At 48.0% G+C, this 25,000-nt stretch overlaps 1 protein-coding gene across 1 annotated transcript in view; it reads right to left on the bottom strand.

Moving 5' to 3' along the window:
* The window catches only part of spns2 (spinster homolog 2 (Drosophila)), a 76,186-nt gene extending 57,807 nt beyond the window's left edge, over window positions 1-18,379 (bottom strand). The window contains exon 1 of the mRNA XM_031572402.2: window positions 17,221-18,379. Coding sequence (XP_031428262.1) covers window positions 17,221-17,452 — 232 coding nt within the window. The 5' untranslated portion in view covers window positions 17,453-18,379. The remainder of the gene's footprint in view (window positions 1-17,220) is intronic.
* Between the last annotated feature and the right edge of the window lie 6,621 nt (window positions 18,380-25,000).

Raw genomic sequence — 25,000 nt, 5'->3', positions numbered from 1 at the left:
CAGAGGAAAAACCTCAATGCTATCTCACCCGGTCTGATAAGAGATAAAAGACAAACGTGCAGCACACCTCAAGCAGGTGTGAGTGGAGCAGACCTCAGGGAGGAAGCAGACCTTATCTAGATTAGCTGCGTGTAAGTGGGCCAGCCAAGTTCCGTAGGCGTGACCGTAGAGTGGCCTTCAAGCAGCTGTGTGCTTCCTGACTGATGTCTGGTCCTCTTCCTCTCGGAGGTTTGCCTCCTCGCTCTTTTGCCTCATCCCTCCCCTCTCACACCCTGCTCTTGACCCCAGCCTCCAGTGAAACGAAACACATTTAGCGAGATGTTTAACCCCTGAACAAGTCAGCGCTCAGAGTAATACGTATTTTTAAAGAGGTGAATTTTGTAATGTAAAGCGATGTTGGACCACTTTGTCTGACTGATGGAGATTTTTGATGTAACGGATTGGTTTTGTTTTGACAACATTCTCTGGATGCAGACCACAAGTCAGACAAACAAACAGGAAATGAAACCGACAGTGTGACCAAGAAGGACAGACCCAGCTTCCTCATTTCACTGATTCCCCTACTACTGCGGCAGCCTCGCTCTGACTAATCCTCTACCTCATTCCAGCACCCAAGTTCTGTCATTAAACCTTGTAGAACTGGCAGATCGACAGTTCAGCGCTCCACAAACCCATTTCATTCAGCTCCCAGCAGCCTCAGCCCAGACCTCTGACCCAGCAGCCCCAGGGGGAGGCAGGGAGGCAGGTGGAGGCAGGCCCCTGAGGCGGTGCGGAGCGGAGCTCAGGTGCGGAGCAGGTGGAGGAATGCAGCCCTGCCTGCTACTGCCACAATCACGCCGCGCCGCGGGAAAGAGTAAGCCTCCGATGCAGAACGAGAACCTGCAGACACAGCGCAGCACAGCACAGCAGCCTTGGGGTGGGTCTTAAAAAGCTCCTCTCCAACCCAGATGGATAGCTACGTTCTCCGTAAACAGGCCATGTCCAAATGTGCCAGTTGTACTCGCAACAAAGAGAATAAACTGGAGATACATGTTCTTGTGTTGTTGACAGGAAAAGGAAAAATACTCAACAACCACTGTTTGCACGTGAAATTCATTGAGAGAAATTGAGTCGAGGATGCGGAATATCTGAGCGAGCGAGTGAGCAGACTTTTTCACTGGCAGACGCTGCCTTCTCAAGGCTGTCAAGATAACAGGAGACAGAGCCCATTGTGCATGGGGACACAGTGTGTGTTATTCGTACTGGAAATGTTGCATTGGCCTGTTGACACAGCCCTCTATCATTCGGCCCACGCTCGCTCGCTCGCTCGCTCGCTCTCTCAAACAACCCCAAGAAGGGCCCCGGCCCCATGGCCCAGCCCCGAGCATTCAGGGCTCCTCATTCATACCTCACATAAATGGGGCCATTATGGTGCCAACTGCAAGGTGCTCCGGATCTCAAGGGGACACGTGTGTGTGTGTGTGTGTGTGTGTGTGTATGTGTGTCTGTGTTTGTGTGTGTGTGTGTGTGTGTGTGTGTGTGTGTGTGTGTGTGTGTGCATGCAGTAAACTCACACAGGTCCGCCTAAACTCGCCGTGCATAGTGGATTCACTATAGGGTGAGGGGCTGCCCGCGTTAGAGGCAGAGAGTGGGGGATGGTTGGGGGAGGGGAGAGAAAAATCACGCATTCGATTACCAGCGGAGGTAATGGACTCTTGGAGAATCTGTCTCCAGACATCCAGTGCTCCTTCCAGGGATTGGTCTAAGGTTGCGCCGGGGTGGCCCTGCATGCCACAATCTATTAAGTGCATTGTGGGCGTTTATATGTCCCTGTGGATGCATATCACTGGATTGACTTGGCCTGGGTTATTCTGGGCTGGTCCTCAGGGGGGGAGAATGACGCATCAGACAGCCATATAGCCCTGCGCATGTGATGGGTGTTATTTTAATATTGTGTCCTGGTGTTATTTTAAATGTATCGGCCTTGTTGGGAGATCGAGAGAGCTCTAGGGCACGTTTGGAAATAATTCCTTCCCATTAAATCAAAGAGCATCTACAAGCATCCCGAGTCCAATTGGGGCAGAGGTTAGCTACAGCACACGACAGTGGTGCCTTAACAACGCTACTTAGTGTTGGGTCTTGACGGGCGATAAACATAGCCATGTTTTCTTGCCAAACACGTTAATTATTCTTGATGTGTTTTTCCTCCTCGAAAAGAAACGGGAGCGTTGCAAATGGCTCCCGCGAGCAAACCCTATTGGATTCCGCAGAGAGCCCACACTGACCCGCATTCAGACTGAAGCACACACTGTTTTAGGACCCAGACAGGCTCAGACGGAGGGAGAGAGGAGAGAGAGAGAGAGAGAGAGAGAGAGAGAGAGAGAGAGAGAGGGAGAGAGAGGAGAGAGAGAGAGAGAGAGAGAGAGAGAGAGAGAGGAGAGAGAGAGAGAGAGAGAGAGAGAGAGAGAGGAGAGGGAGAGGGAGAGAGAGTAGAGCTGTGCTGGTCAGACCTAATTTCCCAATCCTCAACAGGGATTTGAAGACCCCCGCCCCGACGCTATTTCAGATCACAGCAAAGTAGGCTAGGAGGAGAAGAGGAGTGAGAGAGAAGAGAGAGAGACGTTTGCCCCATTTAGCAGAGGAGTGTTAAAAGAGGGAGGGGAGGGGAGGGGAGGAGAGGGAGGAAGGAAGGAAAGGAGGGTGGGAGGGAATGAGTGATGAACATAGAGGAGGAGATGACTGCATCAGGTCACACTGCATGTGAACCTGTGTCCAAGCACACATTTCCATATCCCGTGAAACACTACTCTCAGCGGTAAGATCACGCTTCCTCTCTCTCCCTCTCTCTCCCTCTCTCTCTCTCTCTCTTTCTCTGTCTCTCTCTCTCCTCTGGAAGTTATTCATTCATTGGTTCTTCTGGTGCCACCAGGGGTGGCCTGACCATGTGCTGCTGACAGAGGCAGATACTGCGGCTTAAGGAGGAAACATCCCGCCATCACTCTAAAGCAGATCAATACCGAATCTCACAGCTCAAGGAAACATGTGTGTGTGTGTGTGTGTGTGTGTGTGTGTGTGGTGAGTGATTTTGTATATGTATGGTGTGCGTATGTGTGTGTGTGGTGAGTGATTTTGTATGTGTGTGGCATGGGTGTGTGTCTGTGTGTGTATGTGTGTTCGGATTTTGTGTGCGTGCTGTACACATGTACTGGAGTGTGGGTGGGTGTGTGTATGCTCATGTGCGTGCGTGTATGTGAGTGTTTGAGTGAGGGTGTTTGTGTGTGTGTGTGTGTGTGAGTGTGTGTATGTGTGCGTGTGTCTGTGTGTGTGTGTACGTGTGTCTGTGTGTCTGTGTGTGTGTGTACGTGTGTGTGTGTATGTGTGTGTGTGTGTGTGTGTGTGTGTGTGTGTATGTGTGCGTGTGTCTGTGTGTGTGTACGTGTGTGTGTGTGTGTGTGTGTGTGTATGTGACCCCATTTGCCAGTCCCACCATGACTGTGCTCAGCTCCCAGTGGCATGAGCAGAAATCAGGGCTGACCACAAATATGCCTGACGGCGGCCTAACGGCGGGCTCCTGACCGGCGGGGTCCTCGCACTGCCCTTCGCCACACCGCCCAGAAAAACAGGGGGAGGTGGGTGGCGGTGGGGGGGGGGGTCATTTTCCACTGCACTTCCTCTACCACTGCTAACGTCTGCAATGGGGGCTGTGACTAAACGTGGGCGTTTTTGGCTTCTGCGTTTGGAGTTCCCCAGCTATTTTATGCCTGCAAAGCTACACTTTATATTCATCATTACACAAGCTCAGTGGAAATCAAACTCGTTAGCCTATAGCTACCTCTCTCCCACACACACACATGCACACACACACAGACAGGAGAGTAAATATTGTGAGTTTTGAGAAAGCGAGTGTGTGTGTGTGTGTGTGTGTGTGTGTGTGTGTGTGTGTGTGTGTGTTTGCACCACAATGAGTAAGAAATAGCTGTGTGCACAGAACTCCACCCCCCTGGCCAACTATACCTCACCCTCAGAGAGCCACCGGGCTGATGAATATTTCATTGAAGAAAGAGAGAGTGAGCAAGAAAAGAGGTAGACTGGAAGGAGAAAGAGAGCGAGAGAGAGAGAGATAGAGAAGGAGAGAAAGAGAGCAAGAAAGAGATAGATACAGAGGGGAAAGTGGGAGGAGGGGAGGAACAGAGACGAGGGAATGGTTCTACATTGCTGCACAGACAGCACTCACCATATATAGCGCATCAATAATTCACGGCAGCATTATCTGCTTGTGTGCGCTCAGGGGGGTCGTGACTGGTGCGTATGGCGAGAGCGTTAGCGGGCCCAGCCAAGGCGTTTAGCGCCGCAGCCACCGCTAGTGCAGGAGCTGTGATCCCGTATCACTCCCAAGCCTGTCTGCCGGGGCTCGTTTGAGTCGGGAGAACAAGATGCTTTTCATGCAACGCTTCACAAGCTTCAGAGGAGTGTGTGTGTGTGTGTGTGTGTGTGTGAGAGAGAGAGAGAGAGAGAGAGAGAGAGAGAGAGAGAGGCTATGAAAATCCTCTAATTGTCTGTACAGCATGTGGTCCCAATCAGCATGGCTGGTGTTTCTTAATCTCACTCGCGTTGTTCTCCTGCCCTTTGGTTTATCCCAGCATGCCTGCCAGGCCCAGGAGAGTGCAGGCATGTGTGCACACGCACACACACATGCACACACACACACACACACACACACACACACACACACACACACATTCATACATTCATACGTGCTCTCTCTCACACATACAGCATCTTTAATAAGGCTGGTGGTGTTGAGGGCATGAGAGCAGGGGCAGGCAGAGTGACAGCAGCTCTCCTCCAGCAGAATGGAAGAAGAGGCTCCAGAGCTGCAGTCGTCCACTGACAGGCTCCTCAATTACCCCACTGCCCACTCGCCTAGCACTCGCTCTGTCTGTCTATCTGTCTGTCTCTCTCTCTCTCTTTCTCTCTCTATCTGCCTCTCTTTCTCTCTCTCTCTCTCTGTCTCTCCCTCTCTCTGTCTCTCTTTCTCTCTCTATCTGTCTCTCTCTCTCTCTCTCTCTCTCATCTGACAGTGTCTATGAAGCTCTATCCACAGCACCACTCTCCGCACACAGAACACGTCTGCCATGTGCTCGACCACACTCGTTTTTTCATTTTACATAACGCAGCCGAGGATTACAGTAATTACACACGGCTTTTTTTCTTTTAATGAGATTTTGTAACCCTCCCACCCATCCCCCCCTCTCTCCCCCTCTCTCCCCCTCTCTCTCTCTCTCTCTCTCTACACGTCATCTTCTTCCTCTGTGTTGTGGGTGGGCCTCGCCGGGGGGGGGGTTGGGGGGCAGGGGCTGGGTCACCCGAGCCTGACTCACTTCATAATTAGCGAAGAAAAGAGTTTGATCATCCGCCTTAATTACGGCCGCTCCGACACACAAGGAGCACTCCTCTCTCTTTCTCTCGCTGCGCCTCGCGCGTACGCTAATCAGACCGGGGGCCCCCCGGCAAACAGGACCTTTAGAGATGTAATATTAGGTGTTGTCTTCAGCCACTGCGGCACCAGGCCCACCACAGACTCCAGCTCCTTGCTCCGCGAGCCTTGATTGAGTTTAAGCCGCCGCCGCTTCTCCTTTGATTTGTCTGACAAGGGGACTGGAGCGGATCGATGCCGCTTCAAACGGTGAGGGAGGGCCAACAGCAGTCTCCGAGCAGCAGAGAGGAGAAAATATGGAGAGATGAGCTGGAGGAGGAGGAGGAGGAGGAGGAAGGGGAGGAGGGAAGGCAGCTTGAGAGAAAGTGAGGGATGAAGAGAAAGAGAGAAAAGCGAGAGAGGGCAATCAAGGCAGGCGTGAGTTGAGCAGGCCCTGAGCTTAAGGCTGGGCTTTTTATTTTTTCTTCCCTTTTTTCAGCTCAATTTAGCATCAATAAGCTGCAATCGTGCCGGTCAGTCAGCACTGCACATAGAGCTCCCGCTGCCACCACGGCACACTCATCCATAGTCGTCTCGCTGCCACCACGGGCACACTCATCCATAGTCGTCTCTCCAAAAACAAATCCAAACGACCATGCGAGTGGCTGGCGAATAATTACAGCCGCGGGTCCAGTGGAGCGCGGTGCCTGTATTTAGGTCAGTATTTGCCTCGGTTGTAAATGGTTGCGCTGGCCCGACCGACGCCGTTGCCGATCTAAAAACATGCACGTCCACACGCCACGCATCCGCAGCGACTCCCACATAGACCTGGCTGGCAGCCGCCGTGCGCATTAGCACTCTAAGTCTATTAGTCCTGACTCGGAGCTGCCAAACAGGTGCTTTTGGGAGAGCGTGCAGACTGAGACACGGGGCATTTTTTGATGCCTCACCGCCCCTGAGTTCCTCCTCTGCCCCCGCACAGGGTAATGATGAGGGATGGAGTGAGCCCAGGCTCATCGTTCAAGCCAATAGAAAAGCCCCCGTATGCACCCAGCACAGACCTATCACCATTACCCCCGCTATGCGCGGCTCACAGGCAGCATATGTTATCACACTTGCTATGCTGAAATGCTACCTAAAATAAACGCAGCAGGAATCTACGTAAGGGCGTACATCGTTGTTTTCTTTATCTTTATCTCCGAAACAAAAGTCACAGATTTGTCACACCTCCCAGAGCACTCGACACAGATTCCCTCCATTAGCTGGAGTCTGAAGTGAAACCTGTGTGTGTGTGTGTGTGTGTGTTGTGTGTGTGTGTGTGTGTGTGTGTGGTGTGTGTGTGTGCTGTATGTGTGTGTGTGTGTGTGTGTGTGCGTGCACATCGCCCACTCTTAACCCACTTGCCCAAACCCCCATGGAGAGGGAGGGACCCCGGTGAAGGACATCTCAATGTTACCAGCGTCCATTTCCACCACTGCCTGTGCTAGCAGTGCACTCATTATTGTCTGCTAAATGTAGCCCTCAGGTTAGAGAGTGTGGGGGTGTGAAATAAATGGACCGATCAGAACTGTCGAGTGTGTGTTTATGATAATAACGATAAATCACTCTTTTATCTCCCCATGACTCACTCTCTTACACTCCGCAGTGCTTTCTGGTTGGGTTATGGTCTCGCTAAGCATTGTTTTTGTTTTTTTTGCCACTATCACAAACACTGCGTTTCATCTCCTTGTAGGATCTCCCCAATTTATCACACTTTGTCCTCATGAATGAGAAATTCCATTTGTTCTCCCCACCAGTGATCCTCCGAGGAGGCGATGTGTGGTTGATTGTTTTGGCGGTTATGAAAATAGTTGCATGGAATAATCCGTCTTTCACAGCAATAAAACTCAATAAATCGCCTCATTTCAACAGCAATAAAAGGTGTGGACTTGTTTTTCAGTCAGCAGAGGGACACACAGTATACACATACAGTATTTCTCAGATGTTTTTCATCCTGTACTGTTAACCTTTTTTTTCCAACAGACAGAAAAGCATAGATCAAAGTGGGCTCAAAACAGTGCCTTAAGGAATGGTGCTCCAGCCGCTGTTAAGTATGTTAACTGTGTGTGGATAAGCCTCTGTGTATAGGTGTGTCTGTGTGTGTGTGTGTGTGTGTGTGTGTTGTGTGTGTGTGTGTGTGTGTGTGTGTGTGTGTGTGTGTGTGCAAGTGTGTGTGTGTGTGTGTGTGCGCGCGTGTGCGAGTGTGTGTGTGTGTGCGTGTGTGTATGTGTGTGTGCGCGTGTGATATAGGCTCCTTCAAAACACATATATAGCAGGAAGTAAATGTGAGAGTAAATATTTGCACAGCTGCAGACCTGCAGCACAGGAGCATTGATAAGCGTATAGAATATGCACCACAGGAGCATTGATAAGCGTATAGAATATGCATCACAGGAGCATTGATAAGCGTATAGAATATGCACCACAGGAGCATTGATAAGCGTATAGAATATGCACCACTAGGAAAGGCATACCTCTTTATCTAGTGGTGTGATTGGTGTGCAAACAGTTGATAATAGGAGATACAGAATGCAAACCTTACAGCAGCACCCTCTAGACAATGTCAGTTCGGCTATAAATCATGTTTCTACCTCTCAAAGACACCCTCTATCATCTCTTACACTGCACGCACACACACACACACACACACACACACACACACACACACACACACACGCTCAGATTCACAAACAGAAGCTTTTTAAAGACTGGGCTGGATTGCTGTCTCATCTAAGCTGTTGTAGGGCGCTTGCCCTTTGACCTGCTCGTTAACAGAGACATCTCCACGCTAGAGAGAGGTCAGCGCCCTGATTTAGACACAGTCCTCCGAGGGTCACTGGCCCTCACAGGCAGAGTTTGGAGCGGTGGTGCACAACAGTCATAGAGAGGGCATCAGATATTAACCCTAGCCACGGGAAAGCTTTTGAACACACACGCACACATACACACATACACACACATACATACACAACACACATCCCCATATACACGAAAGAGAGAAAGAGTGAGAGAGAGAGAGAGAAAGACTAAGGCCACACTGATGAAGGATAAGCCCATTGCGTAATCCACACTGTTGATTATTTACTCTGTCACTTGTGAATGGGCGGAAGAGATGACATGCTTGCCTAAAAGACTACAGATCCCCTGTAAATACAGCCGTGCAGTAAACCCTAGTCTAAATATTATTTTAGCCAAAGTGGCCAACTTCCAGTTGCTCCTTTAGGGGAAAAAAGGCTAAAGTCAGATAAGCTATGCTGACCCAAAATATCTCTAAGTATCTGCTTTCAACTGGACCACCAGTCCAGAAACAGCCAATATAATATTTACTTTCTCTAGCACAAGAAAAAAAGAGCGGAACTTATATATAATGACACTCATTATCCGGGAAAAAAATAGATCTCCTCATGAAACCCCTCTGAATAATTCATCTACCGACATGAAGCTGAAATAAAAAAAATGAGTCAAATAACTCTATGGAACAGATTAAGGTCAGCGGTGGTCGATGAACTGAGGGACTTACTGTCCCGCTGGTAAGCTCAAGAAAACCACACTTCCCTGCTGTCGGGCGCACCACTGGGTCTGGAGACTGCAGTGCTCATTCTCTTAATACTGTCCCCTGGTGCTGGGGTGCCTAGCCAATCCATTTAAGAATAGGCTGTGCTGTGGTCGCCCCTCACTTGGGGACGTGTGTGTGTGTGTGTGTGTGTGTGTGTGTGTGTGTGTGTGTGTGTGTGTGTGTGTGTGTGTGTGTGTGTGTGTGTGTGTGTGTGTGTGTGTGTGTGTGTGTGTGTGTGTGTGTGTGTGTGTGCTGTGCTGTGGTCGCCCCTCACTCTGTGACGTTGGTGTGTGTGTCCAGTGGGTGGCGAGAGGACAGTGATGTCTGCGTGACGTGCACGTTAAACTCGTGAGATGCAGAGCCGTAGGAGACATTTACAGAGATGCTAATACATGGTATTCCTCTAGGTTAGAATATCATTTTTACCGTGTGTGTATGTGTGTGTGTGTGTGGGTGTGTGTGTGTGTGTGTGTGTGTGTGTGTGTATGTGGGTGGGCGATTCATGCTTGTGTGTCTGTGTGCGTGTGTGTGTGTGTGTGTGTTGGTGGGTGGGTGGCGGGGGGCATTCATGCGTGTGTGTGTGTAAAAGAGAGACAAGGGCAGAGAGGACAGAGAAAAGGGCTGAGTGTGCAGAGATGCCAGTGGAGTCCAGCAGATCCCGGCTTTGAGTACTGGGGAGACTTCAGGCTCACAAATATCATCATAAAACCATTCTGAGGCTCTTTCTAAATCTCCCTCTTCTTAACCCATCCCATGTTATTCAAGTTGAGGAATAGATAATGACCCTGTCCTTACATATCTGATGAAGTCATGGGTAGAACACACACACACACACACACACACACACACACACACACACACACACACACACACACACACACACACACACACACACACACACACTATTTAGCATGGCCAGTGCGTGTAGCCCATTAGTGGGCTGTGGTCTCCTCAGTTTAAGCCGATGCCTGAGGGCAGCTTTGGGATTCTGAGTGACAAACACCCAACCCAGCTCTCACATACCTGAGCGCGGAGAGGAGAAACACAGGTGTGGCTATAGTAACCCGTCCGGTCCTACCCTTCAGCTCTTCAAACCTATCAGCTTAATGGCCTTTAATCCAAAAAACAAACTGACTCTGACTACAAGGACCTGACACCAAAGACAGCCATGAGTCCCTCTCATTATCGCACTTCCTCCCCCGATGTCTGTTTGAACACGCTAAGACCTAAACGGCCAGACAGCAGCCAATTACACGGAAAGGGTCACTGCAAATCAAACAAACACGACAGGCCACTGCCACTGGAGAGCGGGCCCCCTCCCTCTCCACGCCCCACCCCACTCACTTGGAAAACAAACACGAATGCTTGTTTAAGCTGGCCATCTCGTGCACGATTAGCATCGGAGCTGCTGGCACAGAGGGAAGGGGGGGTGGGGGGTGGGAGCGATGGACCCAGAGTGTGTTCGTCCCCATTAGTGTCCCACTTCAGGGCCCAGTTTATTCTTAGATGGCAGCTAACTGCTCCACCCAACACCATCTCCTCTTGGGACGATGTAACCAGCCAGTGCAGTTTTACACACAGAAGTTGCCCCGTGGGTCAACTGGCCATCACTCTACCACCCCGCCGGCCCCTAAAACCTCACGGTCCGACGCGAGCCACGCTGAGTTAGCGGCGGTTGGTTGTCACGGAAATGGCACGGCTCCTTGGGTAATGGCCGCGGCGGCCACATCAAAGGGGGCGCAGGCAGCGTCACAAGGAGAAGAAGCGAGAGTCTAATTCCAGGGCGCTCCTGTTACAGAGAGCGCACACGTCCGCTAAATCTGACCCAGTGAAAACACACACGAGGCAGGCTTCTCCAAAGCAAACACGGGAGAGATGGGAACCACTCCGATGTGGAAATCTGTTTTGAGGTAACCGGTCGTCTGGTACCGACAAACAGAGGAAAATTCCCAGTTACCAGGCATTTATCAAAATCTAATACACAGCATAAAGTATTGTTATGACGAATATAAACTTTAACTGTCATTGAGCACATTTTAGAGCCGTTATCAAATACATCATGCTCATTAAAAGCGCACTTAAAACAACGTTTAAGCCCAAACTTTATGCCTCAATATATCACATGAGAGGGTCCTGTCAGGAGTAAAATACAACCTCAGAGCAATGCACAATGAAAGGACTGCTTTTGATATCAACACAAAAGGGGACCGGACCCTGAGAAACTGCTCTCTGCCAAATGGAGACACGCACTAAAAGAGGACAGAATCCATCTAGGCCTCACTGGGACCAGCATGGGAGAGGGAGGAGGAGAAGAGCCCATAAACTCAATTACTGAGGCTTTTTCCATCCCTTAAAGTGACTTTTTTTTGTTGTTGTTTCGGGAGCCTTTCATATGAATGCAATAAAGGGCCGAGAGAAAGGCAGGGGACACGGCCGCCAGCCCTGAAGTGACTGAGGCGAACCTCAAAGTTTAATTGGCTAACGGGCTGCCAATTTGTAGTGAGCTTATTACGGGTGGCCGCTCTCTTCTGGAAGTGTCTCTAGGCAGAGATTGAGTCGTTAGCCTGAAAAATGTGTTAAAAGCTTTGAAATGTGTCAACGTGTGTGCATGCACGTTGCATACACACACACACACACTCAAGGGAAGTCTCATCCTCAATTTATTTCCTATTTTACATTTTACAGCACTTAAGGCTGTTTCGTCTGAGTGTGACAACCTGTGCTATTTTACACCAACACCTCCTATTCTTTCACACACCCACACACAAAAAAAAACCTCCTCACTTTCTCAGAAAATCCTCTAGGTGCAGGAGCCCCATCCTCTGCCTCTTCTCTTTGCTCTGAGCGAGGTGTGATCGCGCGCGCGAGGTTGTCCACACCCTGAGGCGCGTGGCAGCGGTTGCCCCACTCAGCAAGACAGGCCTAGCGGGTTTGCACGGTTCGCTACGCAGCTGACTAGCTGGCGCACAGATTCAGCTGAAGGCTACATTGCTCTGTCTCAGACCGCCCCCTTTTTCTCTCTCTCTTTCTCTCTCTCTCTCTCTCTTTCTCTCTCTGCTCCTTGGGGCTGTTGGATTATTCCTCCATTATTCCCTGCCTAATTAAGTGCTTGACTAGGACAAATAGCCCAAAGCCACAGATGCCTCGAGGAGAAGCACTAATCTATTGCTCTCTAACACTTGCTTATAATCCAGATTAGGAGATATTAGGAATGGCAGAACTGGTCCTCTTTGTGGAAGGGCTAGGGTGGTGGGTAAGGAGGAGGGGAGGAGGTGGGAGGAGTGAGTGGACTAGAGCAGGGAGGGCCGACAAACATCAAATAACGTTAAGTGCCTCCCGTCTGCACCTCACTCCAAAATTCTCCTAAACACCTAATCCAGTCTTTATGATAAGCTGTTCCTCAGCTCGGGCCTGTCTGTCCGAGGGGAAGGCAGACAGCCGCAATAACTCGTCGGGCATTAAATGATCCGCCAATTTAATCAATCTCAAAGGTCCATAACCCCCTCGGCCTCCGCATGGGCTGGTATTCGCCCGTGGGCCCCTCACAGTCCAGGTCCCCAGAGCACTGCCTCTTGACATAGCTGCTAAAAGCAATCAGCTGGGAAGTGTCAAGCAGGGGGCAAGTCAGCCTGTCAGTCAAAGACCATACACCTGTTCAGCCTTTTCACAAAGGCATCCAAGATCACCCTCTTACAGAGGTGAACACAAGAGAGAGAGGGAGAGACAAGGAGAGAGAGCAAGAGAGAAAGAGAAAAAGAGAGAGAGAGAGAGAAAGAAATGAGAGAGAGAGAGAGAGAGAGAGAGAGAGAGAGAGAGAGAGAGAGAGAGCGAGAGAGACATTTCAAAGATTTTTTTTTTACATTTACATTTTTGCCAGCTAAGTATTGGCTGGCCCGAAGCCCTGCAAAGCGCACCCGTGTTTGTCTGTGTGTGAGTGTGTGTCCGTGTGTGTGTGTGTGTGTGTGTGTGTGGCTGAGTGAGTTACTGCTGCCAGGGCCCAGACGACCTTAGACCGGGGAGCGCGGCGGAACAGCTGAGCCCGTCTCCCCAGTCGCCCGTCTCCCAGCACCGTGGGGTCTCAGTCTGGCATTCTCCCCTTGCCCTCCTACCACACGCACACACACACACACATACACACACACACACACACACACACACACACGCACCCAGATACTCACTTACAGAAAAGCAGACAAACTCACACACACACACACACACACACCACAAATACATCCAGAAGCAGAAACGAACTCCCTCTCTCTAACTTACACACACCCAAGCAAGGGCATAACACTCACATACAGACACAAAGACACAGACAGACTGACATACCAACACACACACACACACACACACACACACTCGTTTTTCAGTGTGTCTACATATTGGGTTTGGCTACCTCTGCTGCCTGCCTAAAAACAGCTTCCCCTCCGTGTCTGTTTACCAAGGAGGAGAGAGGCCAAATTAGAACCTTGCTGCACCCTCTCCTCAATATGGATATCAATTAAACACCAACCCAAATTACAGGGAACCGACTCAAGGGAAGCAGACACGGGACATTCTCATGCATTTTTTTTGCCAGATTTATTTTTCATTCAGGTTTGGCTTCCTGAGACTTGTTTTGGGACCTTGTGTTTCAAACACGGGACTAATTTGCACAGTGTACAGGATCTGTGAAGATCTCACTCAAATAAATAAAGAAATGAAGGAAAGACAGTTACAGTGACACGTTTTAATAGATTTTTTCCAGAGCTGTCGCAGCTTGTAAATGTAGCCACATTCTAAGGGGAAAGGCAAATAAAAAGCACTGTGTTGCCAATAAATGACATGACTCGGTTGAACAGTCAAAATCAAATCCTGTGTTCGTTCACAGCAACATCTGGCAGTTGCTGAGAACAATCTCTCTCTCTTTTTTTTACAACAAGTAATAATAAACACATGAAAGACTAAAGCTTCATAAAGCCTTTCCTTAGTGTGTTTCTGCAGAGAAATTACAAAACGAGTGTACTGTGCACTGCATGTAAGTGTGTGTGTGTACATCCATGTGATAAGGAGATGATAGAGACTTCCTGGAGTAATCTTCCCCACTGTGGTCTTATCGACAAACCACTATTAAGCTCATCACAGGGCGAAGCCACCAGGAGTGACCCCTGGATTTAAGAGAGCCTCCTCCCCCATGGCCCTCTCCCCCTGCACCTAAGCCACACACTCGCGAGAGGTGACTGCTTGAACCTAATTACCCCACTGCCAGTGACAGCCAGGCTGGACCTCTAGTGGCCGGGCATATGTGGTGGGAGTCTTGTGTCATCCTCTCCTCTCCCCTGGCACCTTTTTCACTCATTCATCTTCCTCTCTCTTATTCTGTAATCTGCCCCCTCCATTCATCTTCCTCTCTCTTATTCTGTAATCTGCCCCCTCCCTTCATTCATCTTCTCTCTCTGGCTGCTCCTCCTTTTCGTTTGTCTTGCTCCCACCTCCAGCAATCATCTTACTTCCACCCCACCTCCCCCTCTCTCTATCTTTCTCCCGTTTCCTCTCTCTCTCTCTCTCTCCCTCTCTCTCTCTCTGACCCTCCATATCTCTTTGTGGTTGGACCAGGCTCTGCAGGGTGGCTACGTCAGCCCTCTCTCCCCTCTCACCCCTCTGCTCCCACCGAGGGGACTGTTGCAAACAGAAGCCCATGCATAATGCATCAGCAGCCCCACTCTAAGGAACTGGAGAGGGTCCCCATCCCACCACGCACCTCTCTGCTCAACAAGCTTTCACTGCAGCAGGAGCTAGCCCCCGTGGGGAATGGCTCCTATACAGACTACACAGCCAGGACCGCTGCCGCTGCTGCTACAGCCGCTGCTGCGGCAATCTCCCCCACTGAACCAAATGTTCCCACTCTCTCTCTCTCCCCTCCATCTACGCTGTGTGCTCAGGTTCAGGGTAGCGGCGTTCAGAAGTGAGGATTAGGATGCACATCAGAAATCTGACATCACAGCGAGTGTGAGAGCAGGGTAATCAGTTGGAAACAGTCTACACAACATAATACATGTTAACAGAGGTGCCATCAGCACAGCATTTCACATCCTTTAATCATCCATTACACTGTGAATGAAGTGATCAATGTTTGTCAACAGTCTGCACTGTAAATGGATTGTTCTTTGAGATACCATGACAACAGATAAGGGAGGCATTCCAAGGGACGCAATCTCGCCACGGTTTCGGAACACAAAGACTGACAAGCTCATCGTTTATGTAATGTTGAACCCTGAGCCTTGCTTACAGGGAGGTCCTGCAGTCCTGTCTTTTCACCATCATCGAGTATCTTCTGGTTAAAAAGTAATATTAAACACCCTTTATCGCTAGTTTCTAATAATTAGGTTGTCCCGACTGCTCAAATCGCTGGTCTCTCTGCAGTCAAATGATATACGTTCGTTCTAGTAGGCTATCACAATCGCGCTAAATTGGAACACTTACACAGCCTATTTAATCACAACCTGTATCAATTAACATGCTCAGTTCAGTCCGAAACAACCAGAAAGTAAAACGATGTCTTCAATGATGTGTAAAAAATGACTGAACGGTTTTGCTTGGCTAACATGATTGTTATGGGAGAGCAACTATTGCGACAGCAGCTCCTAAAGCATTTCGAAAATCAGTCTTGCAGCTACTACTATTCAGTAGCCTACACACTGTGTGCTGCTGCGGCACCACATTTAACCGCTTCGATGCTGAATGTCTTACCAGGCAATGCCGTGTGCGCAAGTTTCTATCCTGATGCATGATGAAAGAACGCATTAATTCAAACACAAAGGGTGTATACTTTGTGTATCAATGACAGATAAAGTATTATGTTGGCCTATTAGGTTACTCGCCGAATGCTGTGTTTACATATTCTAGGGTAGGCTACTTGATATTCGGCTACAAAACGCAGAACCATTGTAAGCTATGGTAGTTGTCAAGTCAACGTGCAATGCCATGAGAAGAGATGAATAGGCATAATTCACGTCTAGTAGCCCAAAAGGGCACCAATGCATGTTTTGAATATAACTTTCCAAATAGATCACAGTGGCTTAAAAGACGAATATACCCAATATACCCAACTTTAAAATAATTAAAAAGACATTAAGCCATGCCCATTAAGACACAATATAACTGCATGTCTATGAAGATGACGTTAATGATAGTAACCTAGAGCAGCTACCGAAAGGTATAAAACACTTCAGTTTTAGCTTTGCACACATTTAACTTTTGGCAGTAAAATGTAACGGGTTTCCGAAGTGTTGCGAGTCTACAATGCGTAGTTCTAACACTACAGGATCACGTTGAAGAAAAGTTTTTAGACATAAGATGACAACTAATTGGTTAACCACGGTCTAGTTTCTATGGAAACGTGGGCGGCGAGGAAGGCCTTCAGAGGCGCTTTAACACTGTAAGCTTCTCTGATTCCATGCATTTTGTTATACTGCAATATTCGAGTGTGCTTAGAAGCAGGCTACTTCTGCTCCAGTGAATTCTTTGTCTCTTCTTCTGGCTGACATCCCCCAAAATATAATAATAATTTATTATTAAAATGAACAAAACAGTTAGGTACTGTATGCTGTGGGCACACATAGCATATCTCCACTATCAAACTTGTTTGCAAGGATATATGAAGCATACGCCAAATGAGATGTCACGTCAGCGATTAACCTGTTTTTTTTCATGGATCACTGTCAACACCTTAAACTAATCATTTTATTCTTGAGAATGTGGAGCTACATGGAGAGGTGTCAGATGTAAAGTTTGCTCTGGAAATGTGTTCCTATTTGAATTATTGTCGAGTCCGAAACCTGACTATGGCATGCACTAAGGACTTGGGTCTTGCAGTTGTGGCAATTTTATTGATCCGCAATTACGCACGGATTTATCCAATAGCCTTTATGGGAACGCTTACATTTTTGGAAATTTCAACTAGGTTACTTCTTTAAATCAGGGGAATGTAAGCTGGTGGCCAAGAAACCAGTGACATTTTAACAACCGCTTGACAAAGAATGGCTTTGTTGGCAACAACTGAACACGGAGATGATGAAAGGGGCCAAATCATTGTCATTTCATTGTCGTTTAAAATAATGCTGATAATTTCTCAGTAGTGAAACTCAAATATCTCTTGTGTTCTACTACGATACAGACTAGTGTTCTTCCAGGTGCGTTGGCAAAAGCCTAGATGCCAGGTGTCGTTTAACACAAAGAGGGACCTTACCTGCCACTGTGTATCTGTCCATGTAGTTGAGCACGTTTCCAAAACTGAGTATCCCGGCGGCGGCAGTCGGCGAGCGGCATTTGAGTAACGCGGCTCTGAATTTCTCCCCCGGCTTACAAGGATGAAGGTCCGGGCTCGTCTTCAGAGTCGGGCTCATACTGCCAGACAGCGTGTGCACTTCATCCGAACTGCCGCAGCCTTCTATCTCGCATCCATCGCTCTCCACACACATCTTCTGACACGAGAGATCCAGCGCAAACGAGAAATGTCCACACTACAGATAAAAACGGTGAATGGATGGCAGGGCAGAAAATCCCGGTAGCAAAGCAGCTGCAGTCAAACGTTAATCGCTGTGCTGATTTCGTAGTTGTTGGGAAACAAATTTCTTGTCCTGGTTCATATTTTACCAGCAATATAGTGACGGACTCAGCAGCTCCTCAAGGCGTTTTTCCCTGCCTGCGCTGTGGAGTGAAAGGAGGTGTGGCCGCTGGTGGACACTCCGCCTCTCCTATGCCCCAGAGCGAATGCAGAAGGTGGCACCTGATGTGAGGAGAGAATGCGGGGAATTGCAACCTGAGTCTTGAGCGAGCTGAGTGCATGTCAAAAAATGTTGGCGGTGACACATCCCTCGTCGTCTTTGTAGCAGGGTCATTGTCTATAGATTGTGTTATTTTTGTAGACTGAACTGGTTGTGACGCTAGGCAGACCACGGCACAGTAGAAATATTTACAGTAAGTCGTTAGAATCGAAAGACCGCGTAGGACATTTAACGCAAAGTTGCCAGGTGTCCACAACATGAGTTGTGCGAATAAATTGTACAGTCCTCGTGTTTTTTTCTTTAGAAAACACATTTTTTACTGATAATCTGTATTTCTGTATTGAAAGTAGAATTTTTCCCTCGTCACAATACTCATAAACTCTCCTCTGAGATTTTCACACACTGCAACTTAACGGTGATCATCTTTGCACAAAGATGGAAAGTAGTCGTTTTAGCCTAAACTCTGTCAGGTTACTGTTCATTTTTTTAACCAGGCTATCTAAAATGTCCATACGTCTGCACCACATGATGAAAATGAAATGAGTACATAAGACGACAGCTATTTTGTCTTCCACACATGGATCATTGATATTACGTTGACTTGCGAACAGAAGACAGAAGTCCGCTTGCTAATCAGTCCCCATAACCAAGGCATGGCAGGCTATTGTAATACAACTTCCCTTACGCCTGGATTGAGACTTGATTACAATGACTCCTTGGTCACGAAAACAACGAAAATAAATATAATGACTTAGTTTTTTATAGTTGCGTCTGCTCGAATAGATTTTCTTCGATATGGAAGTATCTAGTTGATTGTGACGTGTGTTCTTCAGCACTGTGGACAGCTCTTGTCAAGATAGTCAAATACCTTGGTAAGCAACAAACGATCCATATATCAATCATTTGGAGATTTGTTAAAATACAGTCTATCGCAACCATCTTTTTAAAAAATCTGGCATTTTCTCACTGATTTAACCTGAGGCTACCGATTTTACCTATAGGTTGTTCAGCCAGTAGCATTGTTGCCCAGAAGCCAGGGATCAGCACATTAACCACTATTCATATTAATATCAGAGAGCATTATTAAACAAAGACAAGTGGACAAGAGCCCATGTGGATAACTACAGCCAACATCTTTGCATGGCTTTGCCCAGACCAGTACATTGTACCATGATATAGTCCACGTCGTAGATAGTGATGTATCGAACTTTCCATTTCTTTTCCTGTTCAAAACCACTCGCAGCATAAGGTTGGATTTGAATTGAATCTCCCCCTCGAACATTAGTGGATTTGCACAGGTCTGCCTTACACCGAAACCCATCAATTATCATCAGATCCATCATCTGATTCCGATTAACACGCCTTTGTTTCAACATTATTAGTTTATTTTCCTCTTCGAGTCGCAAGCAACGTGTTGAGAATGGAAAAATAATAATATAACGTTCATTTCCTATCTCTGATTAAAGAGCAACGATTGCAATTGCTATTGCAAGCCTTATCGGCTGCAGTGTTGGGCTTATGCAGCGTTTTTAATCAGTATCGCGAAAGCAAATGTTTGCCTGATATAAAATGGGTCTGTAAGAAAAAATAAATATATCAAAATAAAGCATCTTGGTCGAGCCGATGTATTGATTGGCATGTAGGCATTTGAGCTGTAAAATATGGTTTGGTGAAATTATTTTATGCTAAAACGTGGGAAAAGACCAATTCAGTACATCTACAAACAAGTACAAATCTTTATTGACCTGTTGTGGTAATCAAGGGTTTATCCAGGTTGCCAAGCCACCCTGTAGGACGTGCTCGGGTCAGCCTTATCAGGGGAGCAGGAAGCCTGGCGCTAGACATATCATTTTTGCACAAAGGGGGTAATTATCGCAACTTGATATAGTTATTTATCACTGATTCGCAGTCTAGTCTAAACAATTCATCTGGCATGCGACTAACATTACATCACCAGTAATGATTGTAACAAACACACACACACACACACACACACACACACACACACACGAAGTCACCTTACGCAATAGGTGAGGGTCACCTTAGGAGAGCAGTATTTACTCTCCATGGAGAGTAGGGCAGACTTAGAAGCCTTTTATTAGTAGCAGCAAAGCATATTATTTAAAAATAGAGTGATTTATCTCAGTGTGGATCTGGACATTGTTGAACTCAGCATCACTCAAGTCTGTATTGTATTGTAAATCCAGACATAAATCTAGGTTGAAAAGTTGGATATTACCTTATCATTCATTTATAGCCGAAACAATGGGGATCATTAACATTAATGTATCTCTTTACAACATTTCAAAGGGATATTAAAGTAACAAATCTTCACTAAGACAATTCCAAGTCAGTAGGCAGCTGGACACAAGGACCTCTAGTGAAACAACTTGTGGGTGTTAAGGGAATTAGAGGATTGAGGATTTACCTTTACAAAAGCTATACATCTTGAGTGTATTGGAGTTTTTATGTGTCGTATAAGGTTCTGGATGCCTAAATGTCCCAGGATCAATTAAGTATCTATCTATCTATCTATCTATCTATCTCTATCTATCTATCTATCTATCTATCTATCTGTCTGTCTGTCTGTCTGTCTGTCTGTCTGTCTGTCTGTCTGTCTGTCTGTCTGTCTGTCTGTCTGTCTGTCGATCTTTGTTATTGCTCTGAAGACCTGGAAGACACCTTCATAATTATGACAAACACACTTGTCGCTCTGAAGATGTCGCTCCTGTAAGGTGCTAATCACAGACGCCATGAAGATGATGTCGCTCCTGTAAGGTGCTAATCACAAGATGATGTCGCTCCTGTAAGGTGCTAATCACAGACATCATGAAGATGATGTCGCTCCTGTAAGGTGCTAATCACAGACGCCATGAAGATGATGTCGCTCCTGTAAGGTGCTAATCACAGACATCATGAAGATGATGTCGCTCCTGTAAGGTGCTAATCACAGACATCATGAAGATGATGTCGCTCCTGTAAGGTGCTAATCACAGACATCATGAAGATGATGTCGCTCCTGTAAGGTGCTAATCACAGACATCATGAAGATGATGTCGCTCCTTTAAGGTGCTAATCACAGACATCATGAAGATGATGTCGCTCCTGTAAGGTGCTAATCACAAGATGATGTCGCTCCTGTAAGGTGCCAATCACAGACATCATGAAGATGATGTCGCTCCTGTAAGGTGCTAATCACAGACATCATGAAGATGATGTCGCTCCTGTAAGGTGCTAATCACAGACATCATGAAGATGATGTCGCTCCTTTAAGGTGCTAATCACAGACATCATGAAGATGATGTCGCTCCTGTAAGGTGCTAATCACAAGATGATGTCGCTCCTGTAAGGTGCTAATCACAAGATGATGTCGCTCCTGTAAGGTGCCAATCACAGACATCATGAAGATGATGTCGCTCCTGTAAGGTGCTAATCACAAGATGATGTCGCTCCTGTAAGGTGCCAATCACAGACATCACTGATTCTCAGGCAGCATACTCCCCCATGAGAATGTGTCCATTGTGTGGACTGAAAGACGCACTGAAAGGACTAGATGTAAATGTTATGTTAATGTAGGATGGTGGGATGGAAAACAGATGAGTGACAAAATGAAACGGAGTGAAAATGCATGACTAAACAGAGTGACACATCGACATGACTTCCAGACCTCTGTCACTGTCACAAACATATGTCCCCCCCACCCCCCCACCCCCACAGGGCCTGATCTGATTTGGCATCTCTCAGATAGGCCCTTCAAAGGGCCCCACTGTGTGTGAGAATGCATCACTCCTGATAAGCAAGAACTGAAAACACCCACAGAAGTGTACCACAATGACATGAAAAAAGGTGAAAAGATTATTTTTCAAAAGCAACAGCTATAATCATGTAGTGCTGTGGTCAGACTATGCACAAAGGTCATGTGATGAAGGTAAACATCACCCGTAATCAACTCGTCATTGGCCAGTTTGGGCTTCATGTCAGTGTCTCTTCAGAGAGGCATTTTAAATGTGAGTCTGTTCAGGTTTGTGTTTGTGTGCTCTACGGAAATATAACTGAGACCATTGAGTTTACAGGATTAGATTTCAATCTGTTGCAAAATTGTGAGAGAACACAGACTTGCAATGTCTCTAAAAACATGTTTTTCTCTCCCCTCAAAGTCATATTAAATTGCCCAGCAGTCTCACAATTTGCTCACTGCCCACTGCCACCGATAGTGGCTCTGGAATGGAAATAAGTGAGAGCTGTCGGGCCCCCTCCCTGCCTGGCAAATGAAGCTCACCACCACATGCGTGGACCTGCAAGGGTAAGTAGGCAAACAGGGCACTAGCACTGGCGATGATTCACCGTGGCAACATGCAGCTAGCTCAGCAGCAGGCTCACACACTGGCTGGCTCCTGCATCAAAGTGAGGGACAGAGAGAGAGAGAGAGGGAGAGAGAGAGAGAGGGAGAGAGAGGGAGAGAGAGAGAGGGGGGGGAGAGGGAGAGAGAGAGAGAGAGAGAGGAGAGAGCGAGAGAGGGGGGGGAGAGAGGAGAGAGAGAGAGAGGGAGAGAGCGAGAGAGGGGGGGGGAGGAGAGAGAGAGAGGGAGAGAGAGGGAGAGAGAGAGAGGAGGGGGGGAGAGGGAGAGATGTGGAGGGAGTAAGACAGAGGGAGGTGGACAGAGATAGGACTGTGTTCTCCCATCCTGCCCCCCCATCACCCCCCCACCCCACCCCCGCCCCCCAGCTCAACACCCCCACCACTGCCCACCCCGCCTCGCCTTTCTGGCCTCCGTGTGCTGCTGAGATGCTGTCACAGGAGATGGTGGAGGTTGGGGGTGTGGGGTTTGCAGATGGGAGGGGAGGTCAGAACAACAGGGCTCATTGATCACCGAGAGGGGGCTTGTGTCACAATGCGGACTCCCAGTGCAGGGCCACTGTTGCGCTGCCAGGGAGTGTGGGAGACCAGTGGGAAGCTGGAGGACACCCTGGTTACCACCTGTGGCACAGGCCGGTACAGTCGCTATGTGATATGTAGCTTGGCAAGCACACAAAGCTGCCATTTCCTTCATTTCTCCCCCCTCTCTGTCGAAATGTGTTTATTTTAGTACAGTGTGCTTTGGTTGTATCTTAGCCTCCTTGATACTGTTGGAGCCCTATATCAAAACCACTTTCTGTTAGTGAACACATACCATTAAGAATTCCATGGGTTTTCATTGATCATTTGCTGAGTAATTCATCGTTTCATTGATCTGTTTGGTGACATTTCTACCACATAGTTATCTCATGTTTGCTGCAGTGCATGTGTGTGACCCTGTCTTTCCTTGGACTCTGGGTGTGGAAAATGTGTTGGTTTCCTATTCCTGCCCAGGCTGACATGACACCTGCATTCACAGAAACGGTCTGAATACTGTTAGCTTGTTGAGGCCCTGTTGCTGAGCACCAGCGAAAAGGAGAGAGGGAGTGTCAGATAAGGAGGGTGAAAGAATGGGAATGTTCTTACTTTGGGCAGATACTTTGTGTACTTTGGCTTTCCATGAGATATGTAAGACCCGAGTAAGATTTGTGCGGAGCTGAACTCAAGAGCATCATCAATAAACAACTGCTCCTGAATCTCCACCACCTCGATTGCTCAGTCTTATTTTTATCCCAGTGTTAGCCAGATTTAACATTTTTTGAAGCAGTTTCCTTTGAGGGTTCTGCTTCATTAAATGTGATGACAGAAATTGGTTTGCGGCCCTAAGAGGCCGATAAGCCATCCGAATTCTCCCCTTCCAATGTGCCACTTGAGCCTAAGCTTTCAGTGCAGTGCAGTTGAGATATTTATAAGACAGGGGGATTTAGCAGAGCAGTAGCTCAAGCATAGAGTATAATGTGGATTTAAGTTCAGGGGTGTGTGACATTGAGGCATGCCAAGAGCCATTGTACCCCTTCATTGAGTGCTAGCATGCATTTACCCTGTAGTGGACTCCAAGGGCTGACCGGTTAGTGCGTAGACAGAGGGGCAGCTCTTGTGGATTTTATGGGTGCCAAGCTGGACATGAGCCAAGGGGCTGTGCTGAGCTCAGACGAGGACTCAAGAAGTTTTACCGCACGAGCTCCTCCCCAGCCATAAAAGTGGCACTCTGTGTTTGATTATTCCCATTTTGCCAATTGAAAGCAGCCATTGTTGGCGCACGCCGTCAATATCTGGGAGGAGAAGTGGACACAAGCGATGACAAGTGAAAAACGGCGTTTAGGGACTGGAGAGAGGTGCCTCGCTGTTTTACGGCGGCAAAGTCACGGGTTTGGTTGGTGTAAAATCACACATAGGCTGTGTTTATGAAGGTTTCGACTCTCTTAATGAAGGGGAGGGCTCACTGTGCCGCCTAGATGGGGTTTGGCATAGCTGTAGGCCCCAGAGTCCTTGGAGGCTGCTTGAATGTGATGAATGGTGGGGGATTTAGGCTCAGGCTCAGATCCACAGGCTCTTTAGCTGTCAGGGGACATCAGAGGCTGGAGTGGTGAATAGGCTCTGACTCAGCTGAAAGTGCCTGTGCGTAAGAAGATGGAGAGAGAATAAGGGGCTCGTACGGACCCAAAAGAAGAACTTTGGCATGCAGAGAGAGTTTTCTGGAACAAGGGAGTCTCTCTCTCTCTCTCTCTCTCTCTCTCTCTCTCTCTCACACACACACACTTTCACTCCCTCGTTCTCTGATCTCTCTGATCTCACCCTCCTCTCTGTGCCCCTGTCTGGTTTTAATGCCCCCATGTCCCCTAATTTCTCCATCTGCCCTTCCTTCGTTTCTCCTCTCTCTCCCTCATCACTCTCTTTCTCTCTCTTTCTCTCTCTCTTTCTCTGCCTTCTTCCCTCTCTCTCTCTCTTGGCCCCCTGCATGAAGTCTTTGACATGCTGGTCATGTCCCTGTACTCCGGCTCCTGTGCGTGTTCCCTGTTCCCCTGGACCCTTGGCGTGTCTGGACGGGAGTGTGGCTTTTTCTCAGTTCTCTCTCTCTCTCTCTCTCTCTCTCCGCCCATCTGGCAGCCGGCGTCCCAGCCTTCCTTCCTGCCGAGGCAGGCCCCGGTGCAGGATGGGAGATAAACCCTATCGTATGCACCCCTCTCCCTGCCTGTGGGACGATAAGCGGGGCACCCTTTTAAAAAGACAAGCACGTGTTTACAGTAGTTTAAATGTCCCTGACCATGTGGGTGTCTCTGCTGCTGTCCATATGCAAGTAAACACCTCAAATGCATGCACACACACACAACACACACACACACACAC

The sequence above is a fragment of the Clupea harengus genome, chromosome 8 (assembly GCF_900700415.2).
Source record: "Clupea harengus chromosome 8, Ch_v2.0.2, whole genome shotgun sequence".
NCBI lineage: Eukaryota > Metazoa > Chordata > Actinopteri > Clupeiformes > Clupeidae > Clupea > Clupea harengus.
The sequence above is the reverse complement of the archived record's forward strand: the minus strand, read 5'-3'. Positions and strand labels throughout refer to the sequence as shown.